The sequence below is a fragment of the Trichoplusia ni genome, chromosome 18 (genome assembly GCF_003590095.1).
Source record: "Trichoplusia ni isolate ovarian cell line Hi5 chromosome 18, tn1, whole genome shotgun sequence".
In the NCBI taxonomy this organism is placed as follows: domain Eukaryota; kingdom Metazoa; phylum Arthropoda; class Insecta; order Lepidoptera; family Noctuidae; genus Trichoplusia; species Trichoplusia ni.
This window is the reverse complement of record NC_039495.1, coordinates 3,545,335-3,558,062: the sequence shown is the minus strand read 5'-3', so window position 1 is coordinate 3,558,062 and position 12,728 is coordinate 3,545,335. Positions and strand designations below refer to the sequence as shown.

The 12,728-nt window shown below is 38.7% G+C and overlaps 1 protein-coding gene across 1 annotated transcript in view; it reads left to right on the top strand.

Moving 5' to 3' along the window:
- The window catches only part of LOC113503094 (glucose dehydrogenase [FAD, quinone]), a 34,303-nt gene extending 21,606 nt beyond the window's left edge, over window positions 1–12,697 (top strand). The window contains exons 2-11 of the mRNA XM_026884906.1: window positions 2,348–2,497; window positions 7,815–7,935; window positions 8,115–8,260; window positions 8,630–8,888; window positions 9,066–9,327; window positions 9,638–9,873; window positions 10,113–10,356; window positions 10,913–11,177; window positions 11,511–11,651; window positions 12,009–12,697. Of these exons, the coding sequence (XP_026740707.1) occupies window positions 2,348–2,497; window positions 7,815–7,935; window positions 8,115–8,260; window positions 8,630–8,888; window positions 9,066–9,327; window positions 9,638–9,873; window positions 10,113–10,356; window positions 10,913–11,177; window positions 11,511–11,651; window positions 12,009–12,098 (1,914 nt within the window). The 3' untranslated portion in view covers window positions 12,099–12,697. The remainder of the gene's footprint in view (window positions 1–2,347; window positions 2,498–7,814; window positions 7,936–8,114; window positions 8,261–8,629; window positions 8,889–9,065; window positions 9,328–9,637; window positions 9,874–10,112; window positions 10,357–10,912; window positions 11,178–11,510; window positions 11,652–12,008) is intronic.
- The last annotated feature ends 31 nt before the right edge of the window (window positions 12,698–12,728 follow it).

The window sequence follows — 12,728 nt, the reverse complement described above, 5'->3', positions numbered from 1 at the left end:
GTGCTTAATGAAATATCTTATCAGTACCTAGTCATTAAGTTCGACTTGAGGATCTACTGCTACGTTTTAAACTAGTATTAAGATGGTTGTGGAAGCAGGAAAGCCTAAAACACGGCGTAGAGCGACATCTCTTTCACACCCGCAATAAGATATACGATAGCCTACGAGGATGTTGATGTTATTCAGTTCTTAGTTTATATAAAGTACCTACTTCAAAAGGTAATCCCGTCAAAGCACGGATAGCCGAGTTGAGGTTGGTCGACAAGCCGCGGGTTCGAGCCCCGCGGCGTCTGTGGGATCCACTGAAGTGTATTTTAGAAACGTGACACAGTAGTAGTACCTCATATTAATGAAAGTACACTTAAATAGTTTCTACTCTTTAGTGATAAAATTAAGAGATAAAACATCATAATGCATTGCATATATTGCGCAGGTGGGATCAGTTCGTCTCTCCTCTCTTATTATATCATTATCGACATTATAATAATAGGTGCAAGAATAATTAAAGTTCGTACGTAATAGTAAAAGTAAATTACAATGTAGACTTATTAAAATATTTTATCCAATTTCATCATATGCATCATCATCCCAATCTTTTCCCAAGTATGTTGGGGTCGGCTTCCAGTCTAACCGGATGCAGATAAGTACCACCTTAAAATGTGATCGATTAATTTCTGCAACCTTAGCCGCGAGCTCTTCTGCAACCATTAATTACTTTTGCGCTTGTGGGAAGCGTGACCTGCATCTCATCAGCTGCGTGATATTGAAACTTTTGGCGGTGGTGCTATTTTATAGGCCGTCAGAATTAATAAAACATAATTTTTTACCTAATAAAGCATGGAATTTAAAAGTAGATGTTTGGGGCTGTAGAATTAAAATGACAAAACACTACCATTCAATCAGAATTAAGTGTCTTCTTATGTAATTGTATTTTATTCGTCACATCTAAGAGATTGCTAAAGTTCGTAAATTGTCGGACTTATTTATGCCGTGCTGTGAGTCTGTGTTATCTTAATCGGAGTTTAATTGATGTTGATTAGTTAATACTTGTGGTTGCGATGGATGTATGGATGGCAAGAAATAGTTCTAATTTCTTGCAAGACTCGAATTAAACTGAGTACGTTTAACCTTATTAGCATTTAAAGAACTACGGGTTTAGATACTACTTTTACTACTTTTCAATAAATATTTGGCAATAGTTAGGTTTCCAACTGACTACACTGGGGTACAGTCGAATGAACATCATAGGTCTACACCGATAAATTTGATTTATACTTATCATAATATCATAAATTGATTTGTACAAATACATTTACTACACATTATATGTACAGCCAGCATCAAAAGTTTGATAATTCTGTCAGATTTACAAACAATGTTTTTGCCACCTTGCGCGAAGAGGCCCCGGTTCAATTTCTGCGTGGAACAAGCATTTGTACGATGCGCTTATGCCTATTCTAAGTCTGGGTGTCCTTAGCATGTAACCTGAATATTAGTAAAACTACAAGGATAAAGTGATTCCGTGCTAAAATCGTTTTTCATACATTTTTTGACAATTAAAATAATTGTTACCACAATTAAGATTGTAGCTTTGTGTAAATAGACTTTTGATGCTGACTGTACAAATACATTGATAATCATTTTAATTGCGATATGAACATCTAAGTAACATTGACACACAATACCAACAGACGTCAAGACAAGTGACACACATAGTGATTGCCTCTGACGTCGCCCGCGGGTGTGCGCGCGGCCTTGACCGGCGCACGCGCACCCACAGAGATTCGGGGTGATTAGTGAATGAGGATCGTTGTGTAATGTTCATCTTAGATTTATAACAAGTCAATCTTGTATTTAGGCTTTTAAGTGCACAATGTGATTGGTGATTTTTTATGCTACAAATGGGCTGTCATATTGAAGATTTACAATTCTGACCACGAAATCGCTCAAACTTATAACTTAGTTTGGAAATATCGCACAACTCAAAAAAGCCTGAAACATTGAATCCATACTAATATTATAAAACCTAAAGTATCTCTGTCTGTCTGTCGCTTTCGCTTTCAAGCCAAAGCTACAAAACCGATTGTAATGAAATTGAAGAAGTCCACACGGATGGGGAAACGGGTACCAAATAGTTGTCAATAAACTGCGAGAACGGAAATATAGAATATTTGTATTCTAAGGTATAGCATCTACCTAAACTGTGGATAACGTTGTGAGTTACGCACTGATTCTATTACTTATGAAATTTATATTTAGATAACTATGTTAAGTGTGTAATTGTTTGTTTTCCCTAATAAATAAATAAAATAAAATAAACAATATTAATTTCGCCTGTGTTCTTCAGATGGCGATAACGTGCGACTGCCCGATGATGCAGCCGGGCCCGACCCTGGCGGCGACGTGCGGCGGCGGCGCCTTCATGCTGTTTATGGGGCTGCTGGAAGTGTTCCTGAGGAGCCAGTGCGATTTAGAGGATCCCTGTGGAAGGGCTCAGGTATGGGAGATATTACTTGATACTAATAGTGATGGTTTGAGATTAGAGTAGGAGGGTGGTAGGTAAATGATTGTTCACACAGATTACGAGGATCCGGTTGTTTTTTTGGTGGGGTTCGATAATGAACTTTGTACTAAGAAATACCTACGATAAAATAAATGTTCTGCTTCTCATAATGAGAGTCCTTTGACCAGCAGTAAGACGTTTAAAGGTTACCTATAATTTATTGAATCCTAGTTGATACAAATGAATAAGGTGCAAAGTTACGGCGGAATGCAGTTAGGTTTATCAGGATTGCCCGACAAGTTTTGGACCCAAACATCAATCCTTAATCATTAAGAACTTAAGTACTAAGGTTAGATAAATTCGCGTCAACCGTTTTACTCATATCAATGAAGTATGATTCATCCTCACAAAAGATACCAACAAACAGTCACACAATCCTAAAATAGCTTACTGGTATTAAAAAGTTATCATTCCCGATGTAGATAGACCATGTAACGTCAAGCGAAACAACAGTTGTTTCTCTATAAACAATCATCTGCAAAGATCTCGCTCGAACTACACCAAAAAACCAGACTGACTGCATAATAAACCGGAGACTGCACTGCATTATGCTTGACTCAACATTGACATATCTAACCATCGCCATTTCCCTGATCTCGCGATACAAGCAAGCATTATCTTTCCACAGAATATAGAATAGTAGGTACGTACCAAACATAGTTGCCTGCATCTTTGCATGTTATCTAATATCGCGGACCGATCGCTTTCCCAACGTCGAGACTTTTTGTCCCATAATCTGTTTAATTTTCTTGCGGCTCTATTAGATATCGTTTTGGAGTCACGATCACTCCCGTCACGATGGAAATCGCTTTAATCTCTTCAATTATGGATTGTTTGCTTATTGTTTACGTATTGGTTTTTGGGCATTGTTCTGGCTCTCTTTCAATTTTACAAAATCAAAGCAACAATCTTCCAGATAGTAACTTAGTTATAAGTGAGTAAAGACTAGGCTTTTCGTTAAATAAACTAACTGTACCTTACTTATTAAGCGGTTGTTCAGCGAACACGTACCTATATTATTATGACAATAAGCACGTAATTTATTAGTTTTTTGTAGTTCTCGTTAATTTATTGATCGAAGAGAATAATTTAATTTCAATGTTCAAGTTACTACTGCTACTAAAAATTAACTATTATCGCTAACAATGTAAGTATGCTTTTAAGATCGCCACACATCGATGGTAGTTTATAGATAAAACTGTTGTGTCTTTAGTTCGAGGACCCTTGTTTCTGACCGTACTTTGAAAATGCCATTCAAAACAAATCACCAAGAACTGGGAAGTAAGATAACATTGAAGACACTTAAAATGCACTGTAAACACCGTTGCAGTTAGGGTGACCTTTTCAATATCTATCAATGATGAAGTGTTCTTCTACATTAGACATTCACATAAGTTATACCCATTAATACCCATTTTGTCCCTTAGAACCCCTTAGAACTCTTGAGCTAGTTTCAGACATTCTAAAACCTATATCCAACAGTTTACCCACAACCTTGTTCTCACGAGCTCGCAAGCATGATATTCAATTATATTTTTTACTACAGCCGACATTACATTCTATCACTTCCTAGTCACACAGGTTCACCTTTAACCAACGTGTATTTAGTTAAACCATTTAGCATTAGTTTTACGTAACCTTACACTTAATAAAGTTTCGCGTTCAGAAAACTGCGTGACACAAGACATAAACCTTATTTATGAGTTACGATCACGCAATACTGTGGATATGTGCATTAAATATTGTAAGAAACAATATAACTGTTTATTATGTAAACGGGTTTTGCAAATAACGGTAGTTATATGTAGTGTCACGGATCAATGTTATCTAATACTTGTAATTATTGAACTAATTGTTGGCGGTTGACATGCAATGAACAGAAGTCATCTGTTTCATTAGATTCTTCTATGAGAAGAGGTCATAGACAAGACATAATTGTAGATTGAAGGTTGCGAGATTACTTAGATTATTGATGGATGGAATAGGTAGGCATAAGTTATGCTGAAAAATCATCGCGTTTTCTATACTTATATAATACTAGCTGTTGCCCGCGACTTCGTCCGCGTGTTTGGAAGATATAAGTTATGACACCTTGGTTTGCAATATCGCAATTTTCTTACAGAATCCTAATATTTTTGAAATAAATTATAAGATAATGTAGCTTTTCAACAGTGAAAGAATTTTTCAAATCGAACTAGTAGTTTCGAAGCCTATTCGTGTCAAACAAACAATCAAATATTTCCTCTTTATAATATTAAGTATAGAAAACTGAAATGCATGTATGTTCGTACGCGCTACTGATCCAAGTAACTACTGATCCGATATGTATACATATATCCTTTACACAGCTCATATACTGAGGATGTGTAAAGGATATATGTATATATACAGTAATGAAATACGTTACAAAAACAGTGAGAAGACGTGTGCATTCTAACACTATTAATCCGATTTTTTAATTCCTCATTCATCTTAGTGGCTATTAATGAATTCAAAAAATGGCGCACAACATCTAATGCAGAGTAAGGGAAGGGTGAAGTAGTACATTGGTTTAATACGGTAAAGGCATCCACATCCGCTTTCCCCAGGCCGAGACAAGACAAGACCATAAGGATATCCTTGTAATTTTTTTATCTTTTTTTCTACTAAGCAGGATATCAATATACTACACTTTTTCTACTGAACAGGATCCTATTCAGTACAAAAAAAGAAAAAAGTAGTATTTAAAGTAGGAAGGAAAAATAGCGTCTATCTATGTATTTGTACTACTATATCAAAAACTAAAACTAGAAATCTCTTTGAACTTAAACCCAAGTAGATATAAACTTCTATTTAACATGTTGTCAGTCTCCGACACCGATCTTAATCTCTCTCATATCCTGAATGAGTTCGGTGCAAATACTTCCTATGTTATTAATCTTTTTATAACCCATTAGACTAATTAAATATAGTTAATTGATTTCTTGTATTGACCAATGATTTAGATGTTAAATACAGATTGACATAGAAATGTTAAGATCTCAAAAATACAAGTTTTGATTTTGTGGTTGAAAGAGCTAGTGGGTGTGCCTACTTACATCAAAACCATTTCGTTTCATGTCAGCATTACTCGCCTTATTTAGACTCAGACTTGTAAGCTTAGATTATAGACGTTGGTGGCTTCATAATTGATAATAATCTTGCCTAGACGTAATGGGGACGAAGAACTAACAAGGTAACAAGCATCAAAGTTGAAAGTCATCAGAGTCGTAGTCTCTAACTTGAACAGCAGAGGTAACTTAAAATAATAAGATAATCCATACTTTACACTAACTTTCTTTGTTTAGAAATAAATAGCTAATCATATGGTTATTGAATCAAGATACTCGTCAATACCGGTATTTGTACGTACTGTGAACTCTTGAAGCTTTTATAGGTACTGTCAATGAGGAAGCGAGATGGCACTCTACTCTGGTAACCCTATCCCACTTCCCCAACAACACCAGCCCCGCTTGAGCTAATAAGCTCTGGTTTAAGTTAATCCCACTTAACTGTGTCATCACAGCTGACCACAAACCACCACGAAAATGAAATCGCTCGCTTTCAGATTTGCGGTCGCTTTCAGCATCGCTCCACATTTATGTAATCGGCGAGTTGTAATAAAAATGCGATACAGATCTATCTCTCTGGCAAAATGTCCGCCAAATCAAGATGAAGAGTTAGAGGTGATTGGAATGTGACAGGCTGTTCTTAGACAAGTTTAACAGAGGTCATGACATGAAGATCATGTCAAGACATCCTGAAAGCTTGCGTTATGGTGGCAGAGTTAGGTATTAGTCGATCAAATACTAGGTCATCTTCAATTCATATCACTATCAATCATAAAAATTGCGATATAATTTATGTTTAAGACCAAGTTACTGCGTATATCACGGGATAGTCCGACAAGTTTCGGACCCAACCGGAGTTGGTTTGCAACAGTGACATAGCTGTTAAAATGTTCACGATGATGTTCACTTTGAATAGTTTTTGTAAATCCAGTACGTTATCTCTATCTGAAATCTTATTTTGGTCTAAAATTAGTATGATCTATCAGTAAAAAATATAAGGAAAAAACGAGATTAAATCGTTACTATCAAATTACATGCCATTTCGTGACGCTACCATTTGTGCAGGCGTCAATGCAAAGCGAATGTCAATGTCACACAATGTGCGAATGTACATGACATTAAAGTTTAATGTCAATGAAACAAATACATACAAACTTATTTTAAGAGACGTTAAAAATACCAATTATAGTCATTAGGTACAACTGACTGCCGGCCTGCATAGATAGCGAATGATATAAGGTCATCGTGCCAAACCTACAGTGCATGTCGCGGGTTCGATCCCCGCGTTAGACAGCAATTGTTTGAACCACGAATACTCTCTGAATCAGAATTCTGTGTGCATGACACTTGAATGTATATTAAGACCCCCTGCAATACAAGGATTAAAATCCATGGTGAGGGAAACGTTCGTTTTGAAAAAAGGCACACCTAGGGAAAAGTATTAACAAAGAAGGAACGAAACTTCTATTCTTATGTTTTGTCAATACAAACAAATCAATCAATTTATCACAGCAGCTGTTGAGTATTGATTACGCAAAAAAAAATTTAGTATTCGAGTTGAAAGTATTTGAGCTGGAATTTTTAGCTAACTGTTCAATGTTTGTTATTATCCAAATTCCAAGCTTTATATTGCAAAAAGTTGTGAATTCTTGAAGGGGATATTGCACCATCTGGTAGTTCTTAATAAGTATAGGTATCAACTTATAACTGTTAATAAAATGTTAGTTACTACTCACTTGTTTACCTTTTTAATGTGCGTCTTTTAGTATGACTTTAAAAATCTAATTCCTAAAGTTTGTATGTCACTATTGCGTAATTTTTACTTAAACATTGTTCTCTACCCTGTAGTCCCACTGCTAGTCAATGATCACTCCCAAATCAGACCACACTTCCCTATCCCACAGCTCCAAGAACCAGCCCACTCGGGACGGGTTCTATCCTGTAATTAAAACTGTTAGGCTATACCAGAACAATTAAAAAATCCAAGCCCAAGACATCAAGTTTCAAGGGGTCAAAAAAATCTTCATCAGACAGTATTAGTAAAAGAGGCGAAGTGCTACTCAAACTTGCTTCAACTGGAACGATTTACTTTGAAGAGGCGATGATCTCCTGGTAGCATGACCTTTGAATTATTTAATGAACCCCATAACGTTTACTGACAGTACCGTCGCCACATGGACTCCGTGTATGACTTCATCGTGGTGGGCGGGGGCTCAGCCGGCGCCGTGGTAGCGGCCAGGCTGTCCGAGGTGCCAGAGTGGAGGGTGCTACTCCTGGAAGCAGGTGCGTTACCATTGTAATCTGTTTAGATTGATCCATTTCAACATTTTTTATACCTTATTGAAATCTTTCTTTTCGATCCAAATGTAGACAGTGCACATTTTCCCGATACTTGGCAAAAACAATTGACCCTTTTTAGCCATCAACAATGTGTCTTCAATATTTGATGTCCACTTTTCCAGGTTTCGACGAACCGACCGGTGCGCAAGTACCATCCATGTTCCTGAACTTCATCGGATCAAGCATCGACTGGGGCTACCAGACTGAGCCCGAGCCAGCCGCCTGCCTCGGAGAGAAGGGCCGCAAGTGCTACTGGCCTCGTGGCAAGGTGACAACATTCACACAATAAATAAATCATAGATTAGACAGTCTGTCCGACCTCCTCATTAGAAGAACGGCAAAAAACAAATTAGGGAAACAAAAATCTTTTGATTTGAAAACGAGGTCTAGACTGAATCACAGCCACAAAAGAATCAGTAGACGCTTTTGACATTAACGTCCTCTAGTTAGAGATTAACAAATCACAAAAGCCAACTCAGACATTAATTTGATTGCTCGCCAACTACAATGCTACAACCAGACAATTAATAAACTTGAAGTTTTTGTAATGGATATCAAAAGAAGGACTGCTCTCTTGAGTTATTTGAAAAGATATCTTAAGTTTGATATAATTTTTTTATATTTTTATCGTATCCAGGTGCTCGGAGGCACCTCAGTCATGAATGGCATGATGTACATCCGCGGCTCCCGCAAGGACTTCGACAGCTGGGCGGCGGCCGGCAACGAGGGCTGGTCCTACGACGAGGTGCTGCCCTACTTCCTCAAGTCCGAGGACAACAAGCAGGTGAAGGAGATGGACCAGGGCTACCACTCCACTGGAGGACCCCTCACTGTGGCCCAGTTCCCCTACCACCCGCCGCTCAGTTACAGCATCGTCAAGGCTGGAGAAGAATTGGGTATGTTGGATAAATTTTGTTTTTAACATCTTTGAGGTAACTACGAATTTAAATAAATCAATATATTCTATGAAATTGTTTGAGACGGGAGATGATTAAACACATGTTTTTCACACTATCTAAAATCAATATTAAAATTTATTTTTGCTGTCTTCTGTAATTTATTTTTTGTTTTAGGCTACAAACAGCGCGATCTAAACGGCGTGCACCACACGGGTTTCTCGATCGCGCAGACCACGAACCGCAACGGGTCGCGGCTGAGCACGGCGCGCGCCTTCCTGCGGCCCGCCAAGCAGCGCCCGAACCTGCACGTCATGCTCAACGCCACCGTCACCAGGGTGCTCATCAACCAGACCACACGCCAGGCCTATGCCGTGGAAGTCAGGAACAGCTTCGGAGGGACTGAAGTCATTTTTGCGAATAATGAAATTGTTTTGAGGTGAGCATTTTACAATAGTTTTTCTGTTGCAAGCATATACACTATACAATGCGTTTTTAAATATTGTCATATTTTAAAAACTGTCTTATAAAAAATACAACTTTTTGTAGGAAAGCTATAAGTGCCAGTTATTTATTATCTACAAACGACTGGTTGAAAAAAATTGCATATCCAAAATTCAATTTCAATTTCTTCGCGTTATTAGTCTAAAAGCTATTGTAAACTACGCCAAGCTTATAAAAACACTGAATTAAACTCCACCTTTGTTTACCTGATAATTAACTTACGTTCACCATCATGTTCTCCCCAGCGCTGGCGCGGTAGCATCTCCCCAGATCCTGCAGCTGAGCGGTGTGGGTGACCCGGCCGTGTTAGCTCGCGCGGGCGTGCCGCTGACGCACCGCCTGCCCGCCGTGGGCCGCAACCTGCACAACCACGTCGCGCACTTCCTCAACTTCCAGGTCAACGACAACAACACCACACCACTCAACTGGGCGACCGCTATGGAGTACCTGCTGTTCAGGGATGGGCTTATGTCCGGCACTGGTGAGAGCTTAGTTTATCAAATGACTGAATACAGTGTCCTAAAACTAATATAATTATTATGCTGTCACGACTAGTCACGAGGTTTCGGTTTTCGAATCTATCATTTATTAGTATAATAGTGGTTCTGTTCTGGAGTAGGTATTTATCAAATGGGACTAACAGTCGTCGAGCGAAAATATAACTGTGGGAAGCAAACGTTGCTAACACTTGTCAAAATTTCATTAATTGAACTATTCCAGGTATTTCCGAGGTTACGGCCTTCATCAACACGAAGTACGCGAACCCCGCGGAAGACAACCCCGACATCCAGCTGTTCTTCGGTGGCTTCCTAGCTGACTGCGCCAAGACCGGTATGGTAGGCGAGCGACTGGATAACGGCTCGCGGTCTATACAGATCATACCCACGGTGCTGCATCCTAAGAGCAGAGGCAGGCTGGAGATAGCGTCCGCTGATCCTTTCGAATACCCCAAAATCTATGCTAAGTGAGTATATTAACTTTGGAATCCTTGAATATATCGGGTGTGTGTGGCAACATTTGCCAAATTTAATTAGGTATCCCAATGTGTAAAGCAATTGTTTATTCGAAGCCAAAATACAATTAAAAAGATGGGCAATAGTTAGAACTTGATTTATCCTACGTATCTCTAACTTTAAAACAAGCTACATCTTTTCGCGGATACGAGACAGAAAAATAGGATGACAAAAAACCTAACCTACTGACTGCCGTTTAAAGGGAAAGGAACTTTGAACGTTAATACCAATCGTCGTAACTATGATTATTTTGTGACCTTGCTTTACCCGTTCATACTCGATACCAGAGCCTTCGAAGTAGTTCTAATATCATGTGATAAGGGTTTAGTAACCTACTTGTAAACTGGTTATTGAACTTTGGTTTGCCCATGAAACATACCTACGCTGCTTTTGTAACTCATGTTTCACAACATTTTTCTCGAAACCAAATAATTATTTCTGTAAATCTGATAAAGGTTTTGTAGCTTGTAGGTTTCAGATTTTTTATCTAAACCTTGTAAATTTCAGCTACCTCACCCACCCGGACGATGTGAAGACATTGATCGAAGGCATCAAGTTCGCCATAAAACTATCTGAGACGAAGGCCCTGAAGCGGTACGGCATCAAGCTGGACAAGACGCCGGTGAAGGGCTGCGAAAAGATCAAGTTCGGCTGCGACGCGTACTGGGAGTGCGCGGTCAGGATGCAGACCGCGCCCGAGAACCACCAGGCCGGCTCCTGCAAGATGGGCCCGCGAGGGGATCCTAACGCTGTGGTCGATAACTTGCTACAGGTGAGATGTTGCTGATTTCTTGATGACGGAGTACTGGGTTAAGGAATAGGTGTAACTTTGGTCAATATTCGTTACGGCCGGCTATGACACTTTGTAGAGCAGAGCTTTCAAATGTAGGCAACCTAATCCAATAATTTGGAATTATATGCACCCGTGGAAGCGCCTCTCATGCCATTTAAACTGATCTCAAAACATTGAAATTACCTCAGACTAGAGGCCAAGGTACTTTTTTTTGTAAAAATAATCTTTACGTGGTTCCATAAACATCGTAGTTAAATGCATAAAGACATTTATACAAGTTATGAGGTGTCCAAATTTGTTTGGTATGTGCAGGTGCAAGGTATCGACCGGCTGCGAGTGGCCGACGCGAGTGTGATGCCATCGGTCACGTCGGGCAACACCAACGCGCCCGTCATCATGATCGCCGAGAGGGTCGCCGACTTCATCAAGCAGCGCTGGCTGGGAGTCACTGCGGTTAGTCCTTTTATTTAAATTAAAGCTAAGTGAAATGGCGGTATCAGGAGAAATTATGGGTGGAGAAATAAGTTAGTTTAGTTCATGCTTTCTAGTTTTAAAAAGGTTATTTAAAGAAAAAAAAAATGACATCAAACTTCGAAATATTTTGGACGGAGGTATCTATAAAATGTCTGGAGCTTTTGAGTTGATTTTCGCCTCATTGCACATGAAAGCATTATTTATTATTTCTTCTCCATAGAATTAAAAACTCCTTTCTATTTATTGACCTGTAATTTGGCCATAACTGCTTCGGCATACTTGGCCATCAGTCCCATCTAAGAAACTCAATCACCACTTACGACTGTACACTTGCAGGCCCCCTACCCGCTGAGCCACGGCGGTCTCTCCAACGTGCTGCAAGCGAGCGACACGCAACAACAGGCGACGTGGCAGCGGTGGCTCTGACGTCACACACTCAACCACCTCATCTATACATAGTGTACATAATAACTTCACATAAGGTCACAACTCATAGATTGTCGTACTAACTTGAAGTACCTTAGTAATACCAGCCAGTATAGATCCCACTGCTCAATAAAAACCTCATATTAAGAGCATAAATTATTTAAGTTCTTAGAATTTATTTTTTATTTGACTTGTTCAAAAGCATTATAAAAAGATAGTTGAATCTCAATGTTCTACAAAGAATATTTCAGACTTCAGACCAAAACTACAAAACTGGACCTTTTAAAAGTAATGTATGTCAGTGCACATCAAAATAATTGACCTATGCAATGCAAGTAAAGATTGAGACCTTTTTGACCATTTCCTTTTCCTGTGACCATAACGTAGGTATTACTTTTAACGTAAACGATAGCATTAAGTTGTTGTACAAATTAGTATTTATTTGTATTTTAATACTTTCGAATTGGTTTAATTAAGTCTACACTTGAGTGCAAAATAATTGCTACACCGCTACTTAGTTGTGTCACTGCAGTGTATTCGAGCAATCAAGTGTATAATTTATGATTATATTTAGTGTAAAGGTTTTTTTATATAATAAACGTTTTGCATAAATAAAATTGAATGTTTTAC